Source organism: Ursus maritimus, unplaced genomic scaffold, assembly GCF_017311325.1.
Source record: "Ursus maritimus isolate PB19 unplaced genomic scaffold, ASM1731132v1 scaffold_8, whole genome shotgun sequence".
NCBI lineage: Eukaryota > Metazoa > Chordata > Mammalia > Carnivora > Ursidae > Ursus > Ursus maritimus.
In genome coordinates, this window is record NW_024426996.1 from 29,388,733 (window position 1) to 29,403,505 (window position 14,773).

Genomic DNA, 14,773 nt, shown 5'->3' on the forward strand with positions numbered 1-14,773 from the left:
AACCCTACACTGAACCCATAATGAATTTACAATCTAATAATAAAGTACACAAATAACAAAAAGAATAAAAACCTAGGATTTGGATACATATTCTAGAATATAAGATCTCCTTCCACTCGCTTTACTTCCTGAGGAGAAGCAGAATCAACAGGGTGGTCCACAATACAACTGGATCATATGACTTTTGATCAGGAACATAAATCTGTATAAGAGTAGATGTTCTCTTCCATTGGTCCATGTTCCCTTGCTTCCTTCACCAGTAGCAAAGTAAAATACTGAGGACCTAAATTAGAATGTTGTCCTACAGGAAAGGAGCTGAGGAGCATTGCTTTTAGTAGACCAGAGTTGTCATACTCCATCCCCTGAGCCCTAGAGAGTACTAAGAAGCATGGAAAGAAAAGGAAAGGTAACTAAAGGCACAAGACTATAGGACCCCAGACCTGCTTCAAATGGGATCATTTTCCTTATAAAATAAGTCTATAAGGGGCTTCCATATAGCGCTTCATTTGAAAGAATAGGGTCATTGCTAAAAAGATTTTAAAAATCATTTGTCTACAACTTAGGTTAAAGATATTAGGGAAGGCCTCAAGATTCACACACTTCAAACCAGTTCATGAGGGCTAGGGATTAACTCTTGATTTGGAAACAAAAGCCTGTCTGCAATGAATAATGTACATTTGCCTGGAGTGTCCTTTGCATTATATTTCTCCTCTTAAACCTATTACTACACAACAATATAAAATCCAGAACAGTTTCCTATCAACTGGTGTGAATGGAGCAAGGTGCAATTCAAATTCAAAGCAAGTGATTATATCTAGTTAACAGGACAGGCTTCATGGAGGTGACATACACTTGAGCCTTGAGGTCATCACTCATGTAAAAATTGTATGCCTGGACCTAGGTTCAGTTTGTGCTTCCTATTTAGATAGAGAAAAACTAAAAACTACACAAAGTAAAACTGAAACCTTAGCTTTACTCACACTGCCTTCCAAATGAAGGCATTAACACAAATAGGCAGAAGCAGTAAGGTAAAAACAGAGAAAATAAGTAATAAACTCTACTGTTACATTAATGCTAATGGTAAGTAAAAATAGAATTCATTTTACATACCTTGATTTAAAATATTACTTTAGTAGGCATTCACATGTTCATTAAGTTGCATTTTTGACTCCCCTTCATTTATTTTATTGACAATATACATTTCTTCTTCTTCAGGGTGATTCTGGAGGACCTCTGGTTATAGCACGTGATAGAAACATCTGGTATCTTGTTGGAATAGTAAGCTGGGGAATAGACTGTGGGAAAAAAAACAAGCCTGGAATTTACACCAAAGTGACTCGTTATCGGGACTGGATTAAATCTAAAACCAACATCTAATGCAACAATCACCTCTACATGCGAAATATAAATGTGGTCTCTAGCAAATGGTGTTTAGTATGAGTTGCCATGGTCCATTGTCATCACGTTCAAGATGCAAATAAGCGTGATCTGACAACATTCCTGTTAAACATGAGGAAAGCAGACTTCTTTTCCATCATCTGAAGTGTTTTGCTAACCAGGAGCATACAAGATACTGTCAACTTCACAAAGATCTGCCATTGCTGCTAAGACCCCATTTGATCAGACAAGTACCAACTGGCTAAGCATTCTCTATATTTTTCCCTGACAGGGCATGCTGCCCTTCCCTGACTCCACAGTTTTTATCTTCTTCACTAAATAATCCTCATTAAGAATCTGTAGGCTCAAGGTACTAGACAAATCAAGGTAATTCGTTTGGACCAATGCTAACACAAATGATGGAGAGGCGCTAGATGTGAAATCAGGACTTATGAGATGGCACTACGATGAGTCCTTTCCCCTTTGTCCTCAGATGCACATGTACCTGTCTCTGAAACTTGAAATATATTGACATTTACATTTACACCAGAAAGTACAGGTTTTAAACTCTTTAAACAACTACCTAATATTTACTTTGGAACAATGAATAAATCTGGGGACCAGACAGCAAAACTGGAAACATTGCCGAGCACGGGTTTCTGTTCTACACTACCCAAAAATGCTTTTTTGATATTTAGGTGAACAAAAGACAAAATTTCTGGGCCTTTTTGTTAGATGGAAATGAGGAAAGAAAAGAAATCTATGAGAAGGAGCTACTTTCCTTCTCTAAAAATGAGAGAAGTTTCAAATCTGATGTAAATTTACTTTCCACTTCTGTTTTATTAGATCTTAATGCATTTTATTTTCTAAATAGTTTTATTTTCAGTCAACTTCAGAACAAGTAAGGGTCCCACAGAGTAAGAAACCAATATAAATTAGATATTCATAAATAAATGAGAAGCCAATATAAAATTAGACATTCATAAATAATTTGATACAAGATTTTGAAAAAGACCTTATTGTCTAATATTTAAATTTCCTGTTAAAAAAATGGCTAGCATTCTCTGAAGCATGATATTTTTAGAGAATATTCGAATAATTTAGAAAGCATCTTTGGAGAGATTTAACTTTTATGATAAAATAGTCATTTTCATATGTATTTAAATGTATATTTTGTGACACTATATATGACTATGGACTAGTTTGGAGCAAAACTCAAGCCTTTTCTGTGCTTCTAAACCTTTGATCCCCCCATCCCCCATTGTGATTAATTTGGCTAATGAAATAACTGCTGTGCTAAGATTTTCTTCTGAGTTTTATATCAGCTGAGAGTCTCTCTTGTCCCACATACATAATATTATATTGTATACAATAAAATATATTTATAAAATAAACTCAAACTCATTTTTTTGACTCATCACTATACTGCATATACTTTGTCAACTTTTGCCCTGCTGACATTAGCCAGAGATAATTCTTTGTTGTGGGGGAAGATGGCAGCTATCCCATGAACTATAGAAAGTTTAGCTATATTCCTTTCCTCTACACACTATGTGCCAGTAGTAATCCCCACCAAGTTGTAACAACCCCAAATGCATCCAGATATTGCCAAATGTCCTCTCGGGGACAAAGTCACCCAGCTGAGAACCACTGCCTCGGGATCAACAGTCAGAGGAAAAAAGTCACTGTTAAAAATCTTACAACCACAATTTCCTCACATGGGTCTGAGAATACCTTTCTTCTCCCTTTTTTTATAATGCTAATGTGTTGAGAATGCTAAAAAACTCATCTATGATGATCACACTTATATCTAAACAATCCTAGCCAAATTAAGATCGTTTGGAAACTGAACCTGTTTGGGTGAAGGAGGCTGTTTATATAGATCTATTGAGATAGATATCTATCTATAGGTAGATCTCAATTGATCTATATAGATATAAAGAAATCAATGTAAATCTCTCTCTAGAGATTTGTCAAATATCCTGCATAATCATACCATGTATATTCTATTTAATATTCTCAGAATGCATAAATAGATACTGCTGGAAAAGAGATACACATATTCAGCTGAGGCAGAATGGCTCAGTCCATCATCCACTAACACCTCAGAGTGGAGATAAGAAGTCGCATAGCATCACCATCCACTAAAAGCCGCACCATCTGATATGGTAGCCACTAGCCAATGGGACTTGGGATTTAGATTTAAAGTAATTAAAATTAAATACAATTAAAATTCATTTCCTCACCCATGTTAATAACATTTCTAATAAAAGATAGCCACATGAGGCTAATGGCTACCATATTGAGCAGCATAGATACACATCATTTCCATCATCAGCAAAGTTCTATGGATATCACCGGTCTAGAGCATTGTATGCAACTACTTACATAAATCACTTACTTATTCATCTAACAAACATTTCTGGAACCTCTATGTGTTGGACATTGGGTATTCTAAACATTGGGTATGCAATTGTGCATAAAACCAAGTCCTGTTCTCAAGATCACATAAAGAGGTAAAAGTATTTTTGATAATGGCTGTTGAAAATAGCAAAGCCTTTGGGGAATATGGTTGGCCATGCATAGCATGATGACTTCTAGACTCTCCTTCCTCCAGTGTCATTGGCCCACTAGTAGAGAGGGTTCTCTGTATAAACTGTATCAGGCCCACCAGAGACCCACAGGTAGATTGAAGTGGTCACAAATGGGTTTTCAACCTTCCTTAGACAAAGATCCCAGAACATCCTCAAATAATGGTATATTAAAGATTCAAAAATAGTATTCTGTTGCTTTTTAAATCAACAGAGAATTTCTTATCACCCAGAAAAATATATTAATGGCAGCCAAACAAAAGAGTGGCAAATAATAGAGAAGCATCGGAATGACTTAGTCACAAAGATTAAAAGTTATGCTTCAGACATTTATTGAAGCCCCATCCTACTTTCCTCAAATCTTAAACCAAGATCATAAGGATAAGGATATGCAGTAACACATCTTGAAATTATAAGATCAACTATATATTCATAGAGCTTCTAAAAAGAAATTTTAGTTCTACAAAATAACAATTCATTATACAGGGTTCAGCAAACTTATTCTGTGAAGGGCCAGATACTAAATATTTTTGACTCTGTGAGACATACAGTTTCTGTCACCACTACCCAGCTCTGCTATTATAGTGCAAAAACAGCAACAGACAATTTATAAGTGAATAAGCATGGCTATGTTCCAATAAAATTTTATTTATGGACCCCACGAAAAAACAATCAAATAATATTTTAAGCAAGAAGCCAACCCAACTAAAACAGGGACTGGATTACACAACCTGTTAGTATTGTTTCATTGTAGAAGAAATGTAGAAACAACAGATCACTATGATCCAAATCGATGTTCATTAAAAACACTCTAAAAAAGGCACTAAGAAACAGAGACCAAATGCGTTACTATGCTGCCATCTCCTGGTCTACATAATTCTTTAAATATACCTTATTGTAATTGCATTTCAAGCTCTAAAGTTAGAAAGCTATTTTCCAACTTAGAGTAGTACACAGAAAAATCTGGCCATCTCGCCCCAGTTTTCTCCTGAGGTAATTAAAGTTTAAAATTTTGTATATCCTATTGTTCTGTTTACAAATATAAAGAACACTTATAAAGGGCTTACCCACTTTTTTTTCAAAAATGGCATCATTTTATGTGCACACATACCATATATGTATAAATGTATATGCACTATATATATATATATACACACACACACACATATATTCATTTCCTCAAAAAAGAAATATATATCTATAGCTAGCTAGTATCTGGGCTTTTTTCTCTGCCGTAACAGTAAACTAAGACAGGATACTTACTTCCTCCAAATCAACCAAATCAGATAAATTTTAGAAGAAAGAGGCAAACATGGGTTCTAGGCCAGGAAATAATAATAAAAATAAGAGGTGAGGAGACTGGACTCTCTTGAACTGAATTATGTAGGGAGGGTGAGTGGCTGACGCCCAGAGTGGAATGAGAGAATAGTTGCAAGAAACACTTTTTAAGTCATACTCTTGGGGTCCCCAGCACCCTGCCTATCCTATATTGTCTTAATAATACATTCACCAGCCTTTCTTTTTTTAAAAAAGATCTTATTTATTTATTTGAGAAAGAGAGATATCATGAGCGGGGAGATGAGGAGAAGGGGGGGAGGGGAGGGAGAAGCAGACTCCCTGCTGAGCAGGGAGCCTGGTTTAGCTGCTCAATTCCAGGACCCTGAGATCACGACCTGAGCAGAAAGCAGATGTTTAACCAACTGAGCCACTGGGGCTGCCTTTCATACCAGAAACTAATCACAGCAACCCAGACTACCAATTTTGAGAATATCAGGGCAAAACCTTCTAAGGGGAGGGGTCTCTAGAAAAAGTGGCATTGGTTTTGTAATTTCCCACTGGCAGAAAGAGGACAAAAAATCAGTTGAAGAGAAATATTCACTCAAGGCAGGCATATTGCTATTGCCTCATGATGTAATCCTTACGCGCTATTAAGATTGTTTATCATATGATAGGAGACAATAGCAGAGCAGTAGCATGCCAATTTAAGTTAAATTGACAAACTTTTTTTAATACTTAGAATATTTTGTGACAAATTCCAACTTTAAAAGTATAGGTTTGGGCATGAACAACTATATACACTTTTTGATATAGTGAATTACTGAGATCTATTTTTAAGGGCCAGCTTTGTATCAAGAGCCATTCATACAGTAGATCTAATTGATAAAGATTGGGGCCTTTTAGAATCAGAGACACCTGAGGGGGAAAATGCCATCATTACCACCACATTCAAATGTGAGATTAGGCAAATTAATTTAACATCCGTGAGCTTCAGTTTCTATTTCTGTAAAATGGGTTTAATTTGTACCCCAAAGGGCTGTTGTGAAGTATTAAGCATTGATGATAATGTCTAGTCCTTGACAAGTACTGTTTATTTGCAATTATTATAGTCTCACTAAATGGTTTTTCTATTTTAATTATATATTTGTATTGAAGCATAATTTATATTCAGTAAAATCCATCCTTTTTAGTGAATAGTTCTATAAATTTTGACAAATATATACAGCCTTAGAACCACCACCATAAATATAAAACATTTTCATCATCTCTAAAACTCCCTTGTAGTGAATGCTTCCCTGTCACCATCAGATTCTGAAAACTCTGATTTTTGTCCTTATAAAGCTGGGCATTTTCTAGAACAGCGTATTAATGGAATCACATACCATGTCTCCTTTTGAGTCTGGATTCTTTTACTCAGCTAATGCCTTTGAGGTAATCTCATTTAATTTACACATACATTACCATTCTCAGAGAAGGAAAATTAAGTTCAGAAAGTTAAATAACTTCCTCAAAATTATAGTTAGTGAGACAGAATTCTGGTTCCACTTTTGTTTCAAGCTGTGTGTTTCATGTTTGTTAGCCTACAGCTTATTAAACTCCCACTACGAGTTCTGGAATGTATCTTCACATCCAGCCGTTATTTTTCTACCTTGCCATAAACAAAGACCAGGAAAGCTAAGGAGCCAGATGACATCAGGGCCAAAAGAGGAGTTCTGAGCAAACTGTTTACCAGGTTCTGCCATGCTGACATTGATAGCAGGCCACCATTTTATCTTAACACCGTTCACTATTCAGGTCTTATATGTATATATCACACAGTTTAGGGAACATTTTACATGTACTCTTTCATGTAATTCCTACAATAGTCTAGAAAGCTATCATTAATTCTGTGTACAGATGAGGAAGTGAAGATACAGAAAGGCCAAGCAGCAGCTATGTTAGGGGAGCCAGGATTGTGAGGCAGGTGTATCTCCTTCCAAAGTCTGGGCTTTCTTTCCCAGGCCTTCTGCCACCCATAATAGAGGCTGCCATTTATTATTAGACAGTGTGCTGGACAGTTTTACATACACGGTGTCATTTAATTCTGATGAAAGTCCTGCACATAAATGGTATCAGCTCATTTCATATAGGAGGAAATTGATGCTTAAAAGGGTTAAGTAGTCTGTGCAAGTTCACGTAACTATCAAGGAGTCAGAATTCCATTCATAAGTGTCTGTGCCACTGTTCACTAGTCCATGGAGCACAGCGTAGAGAAAAAGGAGGGAAAAGATGGAAGGGAAGAATGTAACTATGCGTGCTCCTTGTACAGTTTAATAGAATGAGCTTCACTAAGTGTTTCTCTATTAAATAGTTAGAAAATATATGCAACTAAACTAAGGTCCTATTATTAAAAGTTAATATTTCAGGGGGCGCCTGGGTGGCTCAGCCGGTTGAGTGTCTGACTCTTCATCTCAGCTCAGGTCTTGAACTCAGGGTTGCGAGTTCAAGCCCTGCATTAATATTTCTGTAGTGCTTCCATTGCACAAGGCACTACTCTAAGCATTTCACCTATATTGACACGTTTACACTTCAAAAAACCTCACAAGGTGGTCACTAGTATTATTTCTATTTTATAGACTTGAAAACTGCTAAGATTCGAACCCCACCTCTGCTTCTAAAGTCTATGCACTTAAAGCATTCTACAGTACTAAGATTATTTTGTAATTTTCCTAAGTGTTAGAAGCAATGACCGCTGAAAATCTTCATTTAAATTAGTGTTTCCCTTGGGTGCCTGGGTGGCTCAGTTGGTTAAAACTCTGACTCTTGATCTCAGCTCAGGTCTTGATGTCAGCGTCCTGAATTCAAGCCCTGCATTGGGCTCCATACTGGGCATGGAGCCTACTTAAATAAATAAATAAAAATAAACTAGTGTTTCCCTTTAAATGGGTATCATTTGGTTGTAAGATTATAATCAAGGCTCATACTGCGTGCAGCTGTTAAAAAAAATAAGGTAAATCTATGTCTCTCAACATAGAAAGAGCTTCAAAATATTAAGGGAAGAAAAATTGCACAAGGATGTATATAATATGATACTGTTTAATCAATATTCATGTTTTTCTATAGGTATATGTGTGTGTGTCTGTGTGTGTGTAACTGCTTAGTATGTTTTATAAGAAGATGGACCTTTGGGACACCTGGGTGGCTCAGCTGGTTAAGCATCTGCCTTCAGCTCAGGTCATGATCCCAGGGTCCTGGGATCAAGCCCCACGTTGATCTCCTTGCTCAGCGGGGAACCTGCTTCTCCCTCTACCTGCTGCTTCCCCTGCTTGTGCTCTCTCTCTCTGACAAATAAATAAAATTAAAAAAAAATACAGGCCTTAATAACATTAGTTGCTTCTGAGGAGAAGGAAAGGAGCCATATCAGGAAGTGGTCAGAGTTTCAGCTTCATCTCTAATGTTTCAGTATTTACAAAGAGCAGGAATTCACATCTGATTAAAAATTTATTGAAAATATTATTTGTTTCTCAATCTTCTGTTTTATTTTCTTCATTCTGATAAATGTCTTTCTCTTGCTTTCTCTCTATATATACACATATTGAAAGAAAATATATTTGTAATTTCTATTACATAAGTATAAATTGTAGCATGTGTATTTATTACATTAAGTGATTTGGGGAGAAAAATCTGGTTTGATATGAATTTATTTGTATGTACTCTCAGAAGTAGATATTTTTTAAAAGAAAAATAATTACATCTATTAATAAATTCACTATACCTCTGTGATACATGGAGATAACTGTTGTTGAACAAACAATTAAAAACTATATATATATTTTTTAAGATTCTATCCATCCTCTTGACAGGGAGAGAAACAGCCAGCAAGAGAGGGAACACAAGCAGGGGGAGTGGGAGAGGAAGAAGCAGGCTCCCAGCGGAGAAGCCTGATGCGGGGCTCGATCCCAGAACGCCAGGATCGCCCTGAGCCGAAGGCAGACGCTTAACGACTAAGCCACCCAGGCACCCCCTATTTCTTGAATCATACTATGACTCTAGGTTTTAAGGATACCTGATTGTTTTTATTAAGAGCTTTTATGTGAAGGTTTCTTTAAGGTATTTGTATATCTACCAATAATCTTCTTTAAACTCTTAATCCTAGTGCATTCCTAAAGTATTTCTCATTCAAATCCTCACAACCAGTTTCTTTTCCTTTAACAAAGTTAGTCAATACCAAAAAACTATGTTGCTTTCTTGTCAGGACTATGCTATCTCTGGGCTGTTTTCTTCAAGCCATTCTATGGGTTGAGGCTTCTCTGTTCAGACTTGTCTAACTAGTTTCATTTCAACTATTTGTAATTTGTTTTAATTTCTTTCGGCCGTAGACCTCTAATACATCTAGAGATGGCATGCAGTTGATTAGAAAGTCAAACTCAGGGGGTTCAGACCTTCACGATCATATTCTTCCTCCTGCAGATGATGTATCGGTAAGTTCAGTTTTCTTTAGCAAATGGCTTGCTTGCTCTACTGTCTGTCAGTGGCTAGATTCTCAGTATGTCGGAGCATTGCCTGTGAAGTGTCCTCAATGGAGTCAATCTGATGGATCTTGTGAGATTTCTGGAATTATTATAGCAGCTGCATTAATTAATCTCTGTAGTTGAAATCAATATTTTTGTATTAAAAATCATTCTTAGCATTATTTCATGTTGCCAAGTTCAGCAGCTGGGATTTTAGAAGTTAATGAAAAACTGTATTACCTTATGCTCTGATTGATTCTAGTTTTGGGAGATTGAGGAAGGTATTCAATTGTTTTAAGGAAAGCCTCCTTTAAGCAACTGACTGAACTTAACTTCTATAGCATTTCTCTTTTGCTGCTTTTCTTTATACCTTATAGTCAGTCCTGGGAACTAATGTGGATTGAGAGGTCCAGAGCTGCAGGACACCTGCCTTCCTCATAGAAATCTCAGGACTCCTGTGGGAAGAAGGGAAACAGGAGATCCAGATTGGGGAAAGCCTGTCTGCTTCCTAAATTGTCCCTATTAAATATTAAAGAAAAAAACTCAATTAGTTCAAGATCTTTTTTTCCAAAAGGGTGTTTGGTACATGCAAAGGAGAGGAAAAAATAAGATTCTTTGGGATAACTTAATATGCAGTTAAAATAGTGATTTTAAACATCCATGATGACAATAATACTTCCCCATTGCTTAGATTTATGCCACTTTCAAAACATTTTTACATATGTCATTTTATTTAATAGTCAAGACACCCTTGAGAGAGCAGAATAAGTATCATTAACTCCCATTTTAAAATGAGGAATCTGAGGGAAACAGAAATTAAGGGCTTCTTCAAATCTATAGAGCTGTATGATGACACAGTCCAAGAGCGGCCACCCACAACGCCGAGGTCCAGACTTCCCAGACTTTTTCAGCCTCTCTAGCTGGCAAGGATTTTACCTGGGGAATTTCAGAGATGAGAATTTAACACTAGTTCAACCACTAAGTTAGTGTGAATTTCACTGGGCTTCCTTCCCCACTAATAAAATACACATTGTATTAGTCCTCTAGTGAGCACAAAGTAATTGTAAAAAGGTTTTGGAAGTTCTTAGGCAGGATCTACAAGGCTTCACACATAATCAGCACTCCATAAATATTTGTTGAACAAATGAATGAGTACACAAATGTAGGTGTCTAGCATAATATTTTGCTAGACAAAATGAGTATTAAAAATGAATGTTAAAAGTCATTGAATTAAAAAATGCATAATTCATGTTTACAGAAATCATATTGTAAAGCAGTAGTTCCAAGCTTTCATATTGCACATTCCCCAAATTATTCTTTTAAAAATATCCAGTCTCATGATTATAGACATCAAAAGTCCTCTTTTCTAACGAATATTTGTATGTTTATAGAAATGTTTTCAGTTTGGGACACATGGGTGTCTCAGTCAGTTAAGCGTCCACCTTCAGCTCAGGTCATGATCTCAGGGTCCTGGGATTGAGTCCCTCATTGGGCTCCTTGCTCATCAAGGAGCCTGTTTCTCTCTCTTCCTGATGCTCCCCCTTGCTTGTTCTCTCTCTCTCTTTCTCTCTCTCTCTCTCTTTCTGATAAATAAAATCTTTTTTAAAAAAAAGAAATGTTTTCCATTTAAGGGAAACCATGTTAGGAGTAATATTGGGGTTCAGTGCTATTGTTCAGGGTATCCATGACACTTGGTACAGAAAGGGGACAGTGGGAGACACTGAAGGTGTGGTTTCTTTAAGGTAACTTCACAGAACACTCATCCAGGATTTGGAGGATTCGCAGGAGATAGCAGGTCACACTAATAGGAAGGCTTAAAGATTGGAAAAAAGCAAGTGCTTAATGATTACTATGACACCCTGTGTTTTACCTACAGTATTTCTACAATATATTTTACAGCCATGCTCACCATTTTTTTCTACTAACAAGAAATACAATGTGTGGAGACTTCTCAAAATATATTTGATTCATATCCTCACTGTTTCTGCTACGTTGAACCTTGGATCTCTTCTCCATGGGTTTCAGAACCATCTCTACGTGTCAGAGACAGTCCTTAGTGTTCAGATCTGCTGTGAATACCCAGCTGCATTTGCCTTTAGCAGTATCCACGCCCTTATTCTTTCCTATAAACTAATTAATTGACGGATTCATTCACTTAAAATCTCAATTATTTCTCTACAAAAGATAAAATACCAAATGACTTTATCTGAGATTACTGCCCTGTTCCCAGAAGTCTGGCATCATTCTCTTCCAACAGCTCATTATTTCCAGAATTGCTTATTAATAAATGCAAAAATTAGGTTCCTCCTCTTCATTATCATCCTTTAGAGAAAAAGATATTCCTGGGCATAAATTTTAATTTCAATTTGAATACTCTTTTCAATCAACTTGTTAATTTGCCAAGTTCATTCTCTAATATATTCAAAAAAACTCGATCTTCAGGGTTAAAACCAAAATAACAAAGTAATACCTCCATGTTACTTACTGATCACTAAACTTTGTATAAATTATCAACTAAATTTTACCACTTGGTTCGTTTTCAACAAACTCATAGTGCCATATATGGGCTACATATTAGCTTATTTAATTCTCACAACAATCCTATGATTAGGTGCCACAATTATCTCCACTATATAGATAAAAAGGTAACTGGCCCTACATCACAGCTCAGGAGTGAAAGAGTAGGGATTTGTGGCAGTCTGGAGCCAGATTCTGAGCTTAACTATTAGGATGTCCTGCTTTTCCTTCTTTTTGATAATTCTCAAGAGAAAATAACTTGTTGTTCTTAATGTAAAAACTGAGTAAAAGATTCATAGGGCTAAAAAAGATTCACTCCATAGGGCTTTATCTATAGTCAATAAATTGAAATACATATTCATATTATTGAGAGTGAAAGGCTATTTATAACATCTTCTTTGTTCTGCTTTCCCTCCTTTCCAATTGTGTGGCATATAGAGAATAATATACTTGTACATAAAGTAGGCAGGCTGGCAGATATGTACATAAAGTACTTGGAAACCCAGATGTTAGGAGTTTATGATCAGATAAGCATATGAATCCTTACTGGGTGGTAGCTTATTTTTAATTATTATGATAACATCTGTCATTTATTATCTATTTACAAAATGTGAATCATTTTCCATACATTATCTCATTTATTATTTACAATGCTCATATGAGTTAGCACTAATAGGGTAACGGCTATTACTCTATTTTAAAGAAAAAGAAGTGCCCCGGATCATGGTTACTGACTTTAAATTCAAGCTATCCACACCATTCTACCCCAATACATTCACAGTTGGGCCTGTGAAACATCTTGGGCAATGACAACAGATTGACCCACTGGGGATATAAAAGTAAGCAACGTTTGAATAGTAGTCTACTGAGGGCTTTCACATTCATTATCACCATGGTCTGGTTACAAATGGGTCAGATAGCCTTGAAGTCAAACTGGTCAGGCCTTCCCTTCCCTTAGCTCTATTACCTGTGTTGCTTTGCCTCCTGATCCTTAATTTCCTCATGACTGAGCTGGTGATAAGGTGGTAAGGCCCACTCCACAAAGCTGTGACTACTATCATATCAGATAACTCCCATGAGAACTCCTGACCCAGAGTGGGAATTTGATGTGTGCTAGAGTACTTCATTTACTCACTTTATTGCCTCACATCTCTGGGTAGTATTTACTATCACCACTTTACAAGCAGAAAAACTGAAATTCAGAGAGGTTTCATAAACTTCTCAAGATACATGTCTAAGAATTACAAGCAGGGACTAAAACCAAAGTCTTCTAACCTTAAAAGGTAGAGCATATCCATAATACAAGGATGCTTGGAGAGGATTTGTCCAGGCAGGTGAAAACTTAAAGGAATTTTAAAAAATCTTTGTCAAAGAAAAATTCCCTGTGTTGTCCATTACCAAACTACTAAATTCCTTTCCTACGCCACCATCGCACTCACAACACTTCTGATACCAGCTAGGTGGGGTTTTCCTCCAAGCAATTCTCCAACACCAGCTGGGTGTACTACAATTCAATTCTGGCATTAACTGGAGTTAGAACATACCCCACAGGTTAAGGGCTCAGTCCCATAAGACCGTCCCGGGCCCCACTTCAGACAGAAATCACAAGTCCAGGTCGTTATCACCTGAGTTCCTGACAACTGGCTATAAATTGGAGCTTCCCACAATCCCCTCCTCTGGCTTGATTAATATGCTAGGGTGGCTCACAGAACTCAAGAAAACAGATTACCTATTAGAGTACCAGTTTATTCCAAATGATATTAAAGGATATGTATAAACAGCTAAATGAAGAGATACATATGATGAGGTCCCAAAGAGTCCCCAGTGCAAGAGATTTTTTTCCTTGTAGAACTGGGGTGCACCACCCTCCCAGCACATATTATACTAACCCAGAAGCTCTCCAAACCCCATACTATCGGGATTTTTATGGAGGCATCATCACATAGGCATGATCAATTATGAGCTCAATCTTCAGCCCCTCTCCCCTTCCCAGAGGATTGTGGCAGGTGGTGGGTGGGGGGAATGAAGCTGAAAGTTCCAAGTTTGTAACCACAGCTTGGTCTTTCTGGTGACTAGTACCCACCCTGAAGCTTTCTGGGAGCCCACCCAGAGTTACCCCATTGGAACAAAAGACACTGCTATCAACCAGGAAATTCCAAGGGATGTAAGGGCTCTCTGTCAGAAACTGAGGTTAAAGACCAAATATTAGAACAAAAGATGCTCCTAGTACTCTTATCACCTAGGAAATTAGAAGGGTAGGAGCTCTGTGCCAGGAACTGGGGCCAGAGACCAATATACATTTTTTTTCTATTACTTCACTATTTTTAATGTTCATTTTTGTTACCTTAATGGAAATTTATTATTTGTGCTATTTTAAATATTTATAGAAAAGAAGTTTAGAAAAATGTTTCATTGTGTTCAGTCATGTGGCACAGATTGAGACAAAAGCATTATAGGTCATACCATGAGCTTCACGAGGGTAGAATCCATGTCTTAATTCATCCATGCCTTTCTAAGCCT

General features: G+C 36.8%; 1 protein-coding gene across 1 annotated transcript in view; it reads left to right on the forward strand.

Moving 5' to 3' along the window:
- The window catches only part of LOC103679178 (transmembrane protease serine 11G), a 49,534-nt gene extending 46,772 nt beyond the window's left edge, over window positions 1–2,762 (forward strand). The window contains exon 10 of the mRNA XM_008708695.2: window positions 1,216–2,762. Coding sequence (XP_008706917.1) covers window positions 1,216–1,377 — 162 coding nt within the window. The 3' untranslated portion in view covers window positions 1,378–2,762. The remainder of the gene's footprint in view (window positions 1–1,215) is intronic.
- Window positions 2,763–14,773: the final 12,011 nt, after the last annotated feature.